General features: G+C 36.8%; 1 protein-coding gene across 3 annotated transcripts in view; it reads right to left on the reverse strand.

Annotated features, from left to right (window-relative positions):
* LOC113068916 (msx2-interacting protein-like) overlaps positions 1-12327 on the reverse strand; it is a 33669-nt gene that overhangs the window by 20189 nt on the left and 1153 nt on the right. The window contains exons 1-3 of one of the 3 annotated variants that reach the window (XM_026241852.1): positions 12117-12301; positions 9660-9980; positions 5179-5811 (exon numbers count right to left, since the gene is read on the reverse strand). In XM_026241852.1, coding sequence (XP_026097637.1) covers positions 5179-5811; positions 9660-9859 — 833 coding nt within the window. In that variant the 5' untranslated portion in view covers positions 9860-9980; positions 12117-12301. Of the gene's footprint in view, positions 1-5178; positions 5812-9659; positions 9981-10725; positions 12087-12116; positions 12302-12327 lie in introns of those variants that run through there. The other 2 variants (XM_026241849.1, XM_026241850.1) reach the window with 2 other exon arrangements.

The raw sequence follows: 12327 nt of genomic DNA on the forward strand, positions 1-12327 counted from the left end.
CTACTACTTAATGATTAGCAAAGAAAGCTATCTACTGCTATTCATAGGTCTGCTGCGAGCTTTGTCTCTGCCTGCTGTACACCGTTTGCTGCGTGGCTGATGCGCATGGAACAGCTGTGTCTAGGATGAAGGCATTTTCTAAAGGTAACAGTTTTAAAAGGCATTAGAGAGTAACAGTGGCCTTGAAATAACATTTAAAGGAGAATAGAAACAAGCAAAAAAAGGATGTTAAACCTGACCTATGTCCAGTCTCCAGAGAATTTATGGCATGCAAATGTAGCACATCTCATTACAAGTAAAGGTCTGTGTTGATGTCCTAAAGCCGCAGGGCCACTTGTCATTCACTCCCAAAATGCATCTGAAGTATCACTCATAGATGGCTGACCTAATGCCTCAAGCCAGTGTCTAGCCTGGTCAGCATCACAGAGTGAAACAACGCAACATCAACTAGGTCAGTCAATATCTCATGTTTTTAGCCCTGTTGTCACCAAGATACATGGTTTTAATGTGATTTGTCTGTTCAGACAATGACAAAAGAAAACAGCAAACATGCTCAATAATGAAAATGCAAGAATTTAGCATTACACAGGACAATGGTACACAATTTTCAATTTCTGAAAATCTGCCATTTATTAACTAACATTAAATACAAGAAATAGAAAGACAAGAGAGCTGCTTTGACAGGCAAATTTAATTCAGTTGTCTTGGTGTTGGTGTGAAGCCTGAGTTTCATGGAGTTGTCATTAATTAACAGTTCAGCTGAAAATTATATGGACACCTTTCTCATAATTTGCACCATTTAAATATGATTTAATTGTTGTTAAAACTGGTTTCCAATTACTTCCTCTAACTGGTAATTATTTACTGAGACAGCACCTTGACATGTTTGTTTTTCTCGATTTCAAATAGGGGTGGGCGATATGGAAATAATATCATACTTTTTTTTTCTGAAATATCACAATTCATAATTTTATCAAATATTTGTTGTTGTCTGAGCATTACAGCCAAACTAATTTCCCTATTATAAAGACTAAGTCTTTCAAAGTAACAAAAAAAATGAAATGGCAGATATTTAGGCCAAAGAGGGCGAAGATAAAAATCTTTATTCTTATTTTTTAATAACAAAGATACAAAAACGACAAAGATACACATTATATACTACTACAGATAATATATATATATATATAAAAAAAGTGCTTTATTTTCAGGTACAATAGGTGTATTTAGCAGGAGCATTCAAGAAATTGAAAGAACAAATATACAAATAAAATACTATATAAACTAATTACTAAGTCAAGAGTTATTTTTCTCTGCGTTTTGTTGTTTTATTAAGGTTAAAGGGGGGGTGAAATGCTCGTTTTCACTCAATATCCTGTTAATCTTGAGTACCTATAGAGTAGTACTGCATCCTTCATAACTCCAAAAAGTCTTTAGTTTTATTATATTCATAAGAGAAAGATAGTCTGTACCGATTTTTCCCAGAAAAACACGACCGGCTGGAGGCGTGACGTGTGGGCGGAGCTAAAGAATCACGAGCGCCAGTAGGCTTTTGCGTCGAGAGCGTTTGGAAGCTGTGACATTACCCAGAGCTGTTGAAAAACATATTTAACGGCTCTGACATTGCCTTGAGGAAAAAACCATCATCCAAAATAAACCATGGCTAACAGTCAAGATTCAGCCGTTTATTTATGATCCAGAATCAGATCCCGAGGCTGAAACTGAACGAGAGCAGCAGCAGCAACGACTCGCTCTGAGCGGGGCTGGAACCCGGGTCTCCGCTCCATCTAACGTCACACAGAGCCATACTCGAAAAAAACTTTCTGAAACTTGTGACAAACCGGAAGGAGTATTTTTGGAACAGAAATACTCCTTCAAACGTACAACTTAATTTTTGAAACTTTGTCCATGTTTAGCATGGGAATCCAACTCTTTAACAGTGTAAAAAACTCAGTATGCATGAAATAGCATTTCACCTCCCCTTTAAAGGATTAGTTCACCCAAAAATAAAAATTCTGTCAGCTGTATTTCAATTATACCACCATTTACTCACTCAAAAGTGGTTTTAAACCTGAATGAGTTTCTTTCTTCTTCTGAACATAATGAAAAATGCTATTTTGAGGAACGTGGAAAACCAAACAGTTGCTGGTCCACAGTGACTTCCATAGCATTTTTTGCTACTATTAAATTCAATGTGCACTAGCAACTGTGTGGTTACCCACATTCTTCAAAATATCTTCTCTTGTTTACAACACTACAAAGAAATTAATACAGGTTTGGAACAACACGACTAAATGACTAAATGACAGAAATGACATTTTTGGGTGATCTATCCCTTGACAGTAATGACAGTAGGCTGCATGTTTAAGGTGCTTTCACACCAGCACTTTTGGTGCGCACCCACAAACCGTACCCAAGTCTGCTTTAAAATGGTGGTCTGGGGTAAGGTTCATGTGAACTCTGGTACGGTTCGCTGCTGATGTGAACGCAATCGTACCAAATTGTTAAATGCTATTAATGATGTACTATTTGATGAAAATGTGTGTTTGTGTGTGTTCACTCACTTTCCTGACAAGTGTGACTGACGTGCTGCAAGCAGAGAGCTGCTTATCTAATTTCTGTTCACCTTCAGTGTTCTTTAGAGCATTTGCAGTACATTCGTCTGAAAAAGCACAGGTCAGACCAGCGTGCAAATGAAACATTTAAAAGCACATGCAGATAACAAGAGAGTAACTCTAGCGCAGAGTTAACACTGCTGTGAATGTGTGTGGCGTTTTACAGTATATGACAGAGGCGCCAGAACTGCAGCTGATAGAATGTGCGCTGTAGCACCATACTACGATATTTCTTCAAACGCAGATCGGAGACATTTTTATCATCCACGATTTCAACAAATGTATTTTCTGGTTACGAAGAGTCAACAGCACAGAGTGGAGGCCAAGAAGTCTATGAATTCAAGTGATTATCCAAGGCTGTATTTATGTTGTCCATAAATACAAAAAAAAAAAAAAAAAAATATATATATATATATATATATATATATATATATATATATATATATATATATATATAAATAACTGAATAGCACTGATTAATAGATGTCAAAAAACAACAATAGATCAACAAAACCAATAAGGCTTCGGTCTTCTGCTTCAAAGCTAAATGTTAAGATGGGGAAACCTAACGCATTCCCTTTGATATGGTCATCTATAACAGTTTAAATATTTGTCCCGAAACATTTCCTACATTTCAAAATTCAAGGATAAAAAGAGAGTTTCCACAAAGAAAAAAGTTAAAATCCAAAACCTGCTGGGAGCAATGCTTGACCAGAGCAGTTATGTCTTACACACATATTCGCTCCAGGGCATCCCAATATGCCGACTCAAAGCCCTCGAAGCCAAATCTGCAACTGGGTCAGGAATGAGACGGGGGAAAAAATCGTTTGCATAAGAAGTATTCCCTTCATTGGACTTTTTCCTAGTATTGTAGGTTTACAGCACAGAATTAGCAAATAGATCAGAAAAACTGATATTTTTTTTTAAAGTCTAAAGTTAAAACAATATAATGTAAATCACTAGTGCAGTTAAGTAGATTTAGAAGTCACATAAATAGTTAAGTGGACATAAACAGTGTGGTTGAGAGGTAAAATTTAAATAAACAAAAGGTTGGTCACCGTACACTAATTATCTTTATGTAATCTGTTGAGCTTGATCAGTTTTACAGAAAAGAAAATGAGGAAAGATCTTGGTGGCCACATGTGAGAGTGAATAATAATAAGAACTGTAAGTTGCTTAACGTAACAATACTCTTCACTGAAAGTAAAAAAAAAAAAAATATATATATATATATATATATATATATATATATATATATATTTAGACATATATATATATATTTTTTTATGTCTCTGGTTTCTTTTTATAGCATCCAGTGATCATTTCATACAAAAAGAAAAGGCAGCAAGCATCTTTAAAAGCAGTAAACGTGATAAGCAATGATGAACGACAACAAAAGTATGTTTACCATTACCAACGAACTACTTCATTTGTAATCAGTATCCATTGTTATAGACCACTTAAAAACCTAGGGGATCACCAAGACCACCAAAAACAAAGCTATATCACATGCCATTAGATGAGCATGTAGATTGAGTCCAAAGATCAACAACTTAGCAACTGAGAAGTGACTTTGTCATGCTATGATGAATTTGCAGGGTTAATCAATGGCTGTGCAAGTTCTAAAATATTTTTTTGAAGTATCAGCATGCTAAGGGATCTTTAAATGTAATTTATGTGCCAGATAGTCCTGAGCCAAAGTTGCTATGTCATGCTGGTCAAGATGCTCAAACAAATAAAGCAATGACGGATAGTGTCACAGCCACAATCTACAAATGATTTACTCACCTATTCATATTTATTTATGATAAAGTATGTTATGAAAAATTTACATTTTAAACCGCACGTAAGAATTTTGAACATTCTTCAAAAGAAACAAAAATGCAATACTGTAGTTTAAGTAACAAAAGCTGCACAAACATGGCTCAACAAGTATGACCAGTGTGAGGTAGTTTTGGGCCAGTTGACGGGACAGTCAATAGGCCTTTTCCAGTCAGTGCTGCTTTGCCACTAAAATGTTACATTCGTAGATCTTTTGCATCCATTTTTATGCCTTGACACGTAAACGTTTGATTTTCTGTGATGAAATCTACATTGCTGTTGCAAATTCTGCAGATTTTTCAGAAAGATAATGCTATCTAGCTAGCTAAAAGATGAGGTTTTGATGAAATTGCAACAGTGACATTTTCAGCAAAAGTGTGTTTATAATTTTATAGACTATGTAACTACATGATATCCAGATTCAATAATTTTTGTAAAACACAAAAGAAGATATTTAGAAGAATATGGGTAACAGTTCCCCTATGACTTTCAACGTATGGTTACAAAAAAAAAAAAGAAAAGCGCTAATGGGGACTAGAAACTTTTTGGTTACCAACATTTATGTATTTTTTTTATAAATATCTTTTGTGCTCACCAGAAGAAAAAAATAAATAAATAACAAGTTTGGAACAACTTGAATAAATTTTTTTTGAGTAAACTATGCATTTAAAAGTAAATATTTTATTTTAAATAGACTGGCATCAATATGCTAAAGAGATGCACTAAGATGCTCTACTGCTCTTACCTGCCACTGCCGCTGCCGCTGCTGCTGGTGCTGCTGACAGAGTCAGAGCTGGAGGAACGACTGCGTGATCCTGGGCTACTGCAGGAGTGTGCTGGCCGCCCTGCTTGGCCTGGCAGCCTCTGTGGTGATGGATTGTGTGATTGCGAAGATGGTGAACGACTGCGACTGTGGTGGTATTTCCTTTCTCCTCGTCTGCCTCTTTCTTCTCTGTGTAAATCCCGATTGACCACACTGGCGAGTGTGAAAGTTTCACGGGCATGGGGCTCATAGCGAGTCTCTGTAGTCTCAAAATGAGTAGGGCTCCTGCTTCGTGAACCATAGTAGACAATGCCTCCAGGTGTCGAGCCGCCACTTCCTACTCCAGCAGTGCTGCTACTGCTTCCAGCAGCAATGGTAGTTCCCACAACACTCCCTGCAACACCTACACTGGCCCCTGATGAGCCGCTTCCAATGCTGCCACTGGCAGAACTGGCACTCCCGCTAGCTCCATTGAGGGCCCGGTCCCTAGAGTCTCTGTAATAATCGGTTTCATAGTGACGTTGGCGATCGAAACTACTGCTGTTGCTGCTGCTGCTACGCTCATGGTGTCCATAGGCACTGTGATCGTAAGACCGCTCCCGACCGTCTGCAGCCCTACATGACAAGGAAAGGGATGGAGGATGGTAAAGAAAAATGGAAAGAATGAAATGAATGTTATTTTCATCCCTGACAGGCATATGAGTCAAGTGACATGCACTGAAGAGTGATTAAATCAAAACATAGACTGCAAGTGCATGTTGGAAAGATGCTGTCTTAGACTGTTTTTTTTTTTTTTTGTAGAATTCAATACAAATACTGATACCAGGTCAGGACAACTTGGACTTTACTTGTTTGTTTATTCATTTGGGATTTTGCTTTTGCAATTTATTCTTTTTGCATTTCAGAAATTAAACTGAATCCATACTGAAAACAAAGGGGAAGAAAATAATGCATGACAAAAGTCATGCATGCTATGGTCAGTCACATTCCAAGTTACACAGGCTAAAGAAAAACAAAATCAGAGGAGATTACTTTACAATGGCAATTTGCAATTTTCTAGATTAACTAAAATGAACTACTTTTTTAATGCATAAAACTACTGTTTTTGTTGTTCTTGTTGTCTTAGTGAGAAACTACAATTACATTACACTTAGAGAACACTAAAGAAAATTAGATTAGAAATTAGTTATTTTCTTCTGCATTACCATGAATATAATAAAGCAAATATCTCTTTTAATTAGAAATTCCAGACAAGCTACTTCCCTTCTATGATAGAATGACATAGCCGTGTATTACTGCATTATTTTGCAATCTAATTAACTAAACGGAATGAGGTTTCATGAATACAATTAAGTCATTCTCAAAGAATAAAATCAAAGCCACAGGTTATAAAAACTCATTATTTTGGAATAAAGGTCTTTTACAATAATATGCTCGAACATCATCAGGTTCTGGTCAGGTTGAAGAATAATTAATCAGAGTGATACTTAACAAGGTTTTTTTTTTTTTTTTTAAAGAGGAACAAAATAAAATCTAATGAAAAAGGAATGAGTAAAAGGGGAGGCTGGGACACCATGACACACTAAGTTCTATCCTAGCTTCACTTTAATAGCCATTTTGAAACTCTTGAAGACTTTCAGTTTCAGTAGCCCTTTTCAAACTATTAAAATGTAACTGCAATCATTCCACAACTCTTTAGAAGTCAAAAACCTACATACATTTTTAAATCGCTGAGGGAAAAAACAATAATAATTTTATATTTTAATACTGTGAGTTCTGAGAACACGTGACAGTTTTAAATCAGTCAATCAACCGGACGGGTTTTCAATCTTACAATGATAAATCCTTGGGTATTTAAACTTATTATACAGATTGCAAATAAAAAATACTTTTTTTAAACCCGAACAGTCTTAAGTTTGCAACTGAATATACTAACCAATAGCCTAACCTATGAGAGGTAGTCTGCTAAAATAAAATTACCATGGTTAAGAATTGTTCTTAGGCACGACAAGCAGTGTACCTAAAGTCCATTTAATCTTGCAACAGGGCTACCGACAGTTATATTTATTATTAATAATTATAATAATCAAAATAAACTTTTTCATCAGATGCACTTTCTCCAAAATAAGAATTTGTCAGTCCTGACAGTGAGTGATAGTGAGCATGCTGCAACAAATCTGACCTAGTTAATTTAAAGAAGTTTGGTTTCAATTAGAAAAAGATGCTTTTGTTTAGTGAAGCCAGCTGTGTAACTTGACTGTAATCAACCTTCTTCTGTAATTTCCACAAGAACTGACAAACAGTGGTGGTGACACATTGCATCACAACACTCCACAGTTCATTTGCCATCTCCATTTTCACAGAGCTGTTATGCGTTTGGCTAGCTTTGCTGTATTCTTTAAAGTCTTTTTAACCTTTTTTCTTCATAAGCGTCAAACAATATTCAAATTATTCACATAGGTAACGCAGAGAGGCAAAAAGCCAGGGAGTGTGAAAAAGAGTGAGAATCAGGAAAGGGACATCAAAGGGAGGTAAAAATCTGCAAATGCCAACAAGCTACTAAAAACAGCCTGTTTAACAGCTACATCTGTTAGTGGGAGATGGAAAAAAAGACAGGGGATCAAACTAGGGGTTAGAGAACAGCTAAAATACACAGGGCAGAACATACCAACCTTTTCAGACAGCGGTAACCCGACCTACAATTCCAAATACAATTTAGGGAGACAGAACTTTGTGAGCAAAAAAGGGGGTTAAAAATGTAGAATGTAAAAATGGTAAGAAAAAAACAACAACGACGTAATCCTTGTCTTTCAGGATACAACAATAGTTCAGCCAAAAAGAATCCATGAATATTAAAAAATAAGTCAATGTCAATATGGGAAAAGCATATGGAGGTAAAATGTAAAAGGATGTAGAATGTCCAACTCAGTTCAGCGCAAAAAAAATCCCCATCAGATCAAAAACAGGCTGAAGAAAGAAGTCCAAAAATATAAATCCATAATGTTGATCTTCATACAGCATTACTTGTGTTCTTTATTTTCATTAGTCCTATGAAGCGAAATGTCTCTGTAGATTACATTTGTTTTTGAGAATGTAAACATTTTCTGCATGATGCCCCTGTCCTTTTAAATCCCTCTTCAGTGCATTAAAAAAAACTGATTCAGTTATTTGGAATCTTCTCACCATCTCCTTACATCTGAAAACAGTTAATTTCTCTGATATCCCAACAGAACAAGGTACCAGTGTCCTAATCACTGTGGATGATTATAATCCAAGTCAACTCTCAAAACATGGGCATTCGAATCAGTGTTTTACAAATCCCAGTGGAATCTTCATTGATGTTAGGAAAAAGAGATCAATAATCCATTGGCACTGAAATAGTCCATTAGGAGAAACCGACTTTCTTCTTCATTGTAGTGTATCCATAATCTGCAGTAGTCCCCGATCCGTTATGGGGTTTTGTAATCCAGTGGCATTTTTCACATCCAAACGGAGATGTCTTTAGCTTCGCAATAGTAATACCTCCATGCTTTTTACTGTGTGGATCCAAAAATCAGTTCTTTCTTCAGTATATTAGACCAAATGCTACTTTTAATCCATTTTTTTTTGGCATTTAGGGAAAAAAAGCAAAAATGAATTTAAATTGTCTATAAATAAATAAGGGATAAACAAAGGTATTTGCTCACTGCGTTTCTGTCACATTCTACCATGTTGATCAATGGCAGAAGTCTCCCATGTAACTAAAAGGCAAACCCTAACACCACAAATAATCCCGAAAAAAAGAGAAAAGAAACCGTAGTGATAGAATATCCTTTGTCATTGGGTTGCATTAATCCAGTGTGATTAAAAATCCAGAGAATACCATCCAGAGCGCTCCAGATCATGGAATGGAAAGAACTGATTCCTAAACCACCCATTTCAATAATCCAATTACTAATCAATGGGTCTTAATTGATCAACACCGTAATCGTGTTACAATGACAGAGGAAAAACACATGATGTAACCCATTAATCCACCTTGGGCGGTAGAGTACTCCAGAATAGGCCAATTCCAGGTAAGGCCGCGGTCATGGATTTGCTCTCACTTCCAGAAATCCCAGTATATTTTGATATCCAAAACATGCCCTGGATTCTCTTCGCAGCGATATCCAACTCTGAGAGAATCCCCATGCAGAGGCACGTTAATCTCTTTACACAATGATAATGAATTTCGGTGCATGTTTTCACCATGATTTGATCAACTTCAAAACTGGTTTACTTTACATGGTGAGTGATGACAGACCTCAACCATCAAAGTGTGATGCCCCAATTAATACCCTCCAGTGTGTTCTCTTAATTTCCCTCATGTCACCCGCCCCAAAACAATAAATTAGCCCAATTAATGATGGAAATAACTGGGAGGGAGAGATGAGTTACAAGAAAGGAATGGTGCCCCTGCCTTCAGAAAAACTATGTCCACTTACCCGTCTAGTCTGCGTTCAAAACGTCCCTCTCTGCTGTGGAGTGACACAGGGGGCACATACACAGGGCCCCCCGCCCCCCTTGTGAACCCTGAAACATCCCGCCCACGTGTGGCTATGGACAGGCTATCATCCAGGCCTCGAGCTGCACTGGGAATAGTTCCTGGCTCATTGTAGTCAGTGCGTAGGTCTCTGTCTCCCATCTTGTTGAGAGAATTATGAGCTTTCTGAGCACTCTTAATGTCCACAAAATCCACAAAAGCTGCCACTCCACCCTCCGATCCTCGTTTTGGGAGCACCTTGACACTCTCCACACGTCCATACCTAAAAAAGCAAAAAATAGCAGAAAAGGTATTTCATTGTATCCAACACAAATGCATTGCATTGAATGATACTTACAATCAATTATGCTAATATGAATAACCATCATACATATTGCCAATACGCAAAGGGCAGATTAGATGGTGAAAAAGCCTTAGTGAACACAAACCTTCATGCCAGTCATTCGTGCAATATTTAAATAAGGCTATTCAAATAAAAACACCCTGCCTTCTGTATCATCATCATCATCACAAAAAAGTACCACTGTAGGAGTAGCATCAACCATATGCCACTATCATCTCTTTCAATTTGAATACATCCAATAATTATGACAGAAAAACAAATATCAGATTTTGTGTATAAGCGAATGATAGAATTCAGTCAAATTTCATAATGCTGTCAAATCATTCAGGCTTGAAATGTCATTATGATGTTTTTATCTGCTCTATTTACATCTTGACATGTTTAATTATTGTATTTTTTTTTTACTGTACAATTCTTGAAATATTGCTGCTTGTAAAAGCCTTGTGTGGTATACTTTACAATGTCCTGTCAATCATCAAACAAATAAACAAAACATATGTAAACAGCTGACAGGTGCACATGGGGGTTAAAACAACACTTGGTAACCAAAATATTAAAATGTGTAATATGCAATAGGCATTCTAATGTGTGCTCTAGGTGAGCAACTGTCTGACACACCAGTTCTCACAGTCACTTACACAAACTACGTCGCCATTTTACAAACCTATTCACACACTGCTTATTCATTCCCGCGTCCCCCGTCTTCAATAATACCTCTGCCGCACTGACTTGAGCTCTGACAGACACCGTTCGGGGTGCATAAATATGTTCCATTTATTATATAAACGTATATATCGGTATTTATTTCCTGTATACAACAGAAAACTAATTCTCCTTTAATATTCAGTCAAAGTTGAGCACGAGAATGTTTGAATTTAGTTCCCATTCAAGGGGGCGACCGTTATTACCACAATTCAAATTTAAATAGACAGGCGTGTGCACAAAAGCCTGCCGTTGAGACAACAAAGCGGTTGGTCTAAAATGAATAAATTATTAACTCAACTCTTATATGTAGGTTCTCTCATACTAGTGCCAGCCTCCCTGTGTGTTTGACTCGCAAAGTAATTAATATCTTCCCATGTATTGTTATGAGTTATAGCCTAAACATCTCCAGCACAATACAGGTTACGTTATATAAAACCAAACAAAAACATTATGAGGAGTTCGATCACACGTACATTTTCAAAGACTAGCGTTACGTCTGTGTGTTTTGATTGTATTTGTACAAACACGTGACTGACAGACAATATGCATACGTGTAGGTAATGGATGTGGCCAATAAACTCGTTATACAGCTTTTAGTCAAGTCAATTATATATGTATAGCGCTTTTTACACTAACTTGCATTGTTTTAAGGGTATTTACAGAAAAACATGACGTTAATGTTTACACTATTATAATACCTTCGTCGCATAGAGTTGGGCGATAACATAGTTAACATTTTGCGACGATATAATCAATCATGTGGTTAAACCATGGGTTAAACATGCGACGTAACGTTAGTTTCGCTTTACGTGACCTACTGTATGTATGCAGATAAAGCTGGGAATATTTAAATATTCAATCTTTTATAGATGTGTATGCGATAATTTATGTTTTGGGACGATATAAACAATCAAGCAATCGACTTTAAAATGTCAGATTTCTGGGTGTAATACACGATTTTGCGATGTCACTACTGAAGGAGCAATCTCACCTCGCTGTTTCAGATAGACAAATTTGCACCATTTAGTTCCAACAAAATTCTAATAGATCACTTCGCATCAACGGAATACATACAGGTGAGAAATGGACATTAAACCCCTCGGGTATGTGGGTGGTTTTTTGTTTCGTTTTTTAACACAGAATATCATGCCTTGCTGCCATATACTAAACAAAACAGTCCATGTATGCACCTCACAGCCAAACACAAACTTCTGTCTGACAACTTAAAGTAAACGTCATATTGTTGATGTACTAGGAAGTTGCCACATGTTCATAAACTGACATAAATTATACTTTACAGGCTGGTCCTGAACCTTTTCAAACAGAAACTTGTCTTGAAAGTATGCCCACACTTCTATTGTTGACTTCTAGATGCAGCCACTGACGGTCTCCGCTCGCCTGACATCCATGACATCTGAGCCGAGTTCAAAACAACACCCACTGTAATGCTTTAGGCAGCACAGACAGCATTTAGCCCATTCAGCTCACTCGCAGTATTTTTTTCAACCACCAAGCAACAAGCGTTACTACCTTTCAGTAGTAGAGTGGCAAATGAACGCAA

The sequence above is a fragment of the Carassius auratus genome, unplaced genomic scaffold (assembly GCF_003368295.1).
Source record: "Carassius auratus strain Wakin unplaced genomic scaffold, ASM336829v1 scaf_tig00000254, whole genome shotgun sequence".
Taxonomy (NCBI): Eukaryota; Metazoa; Chordata; class Actinopteri; order Cypriniformes; family Cyprinidae; genus Carassius; species Carassius auratus.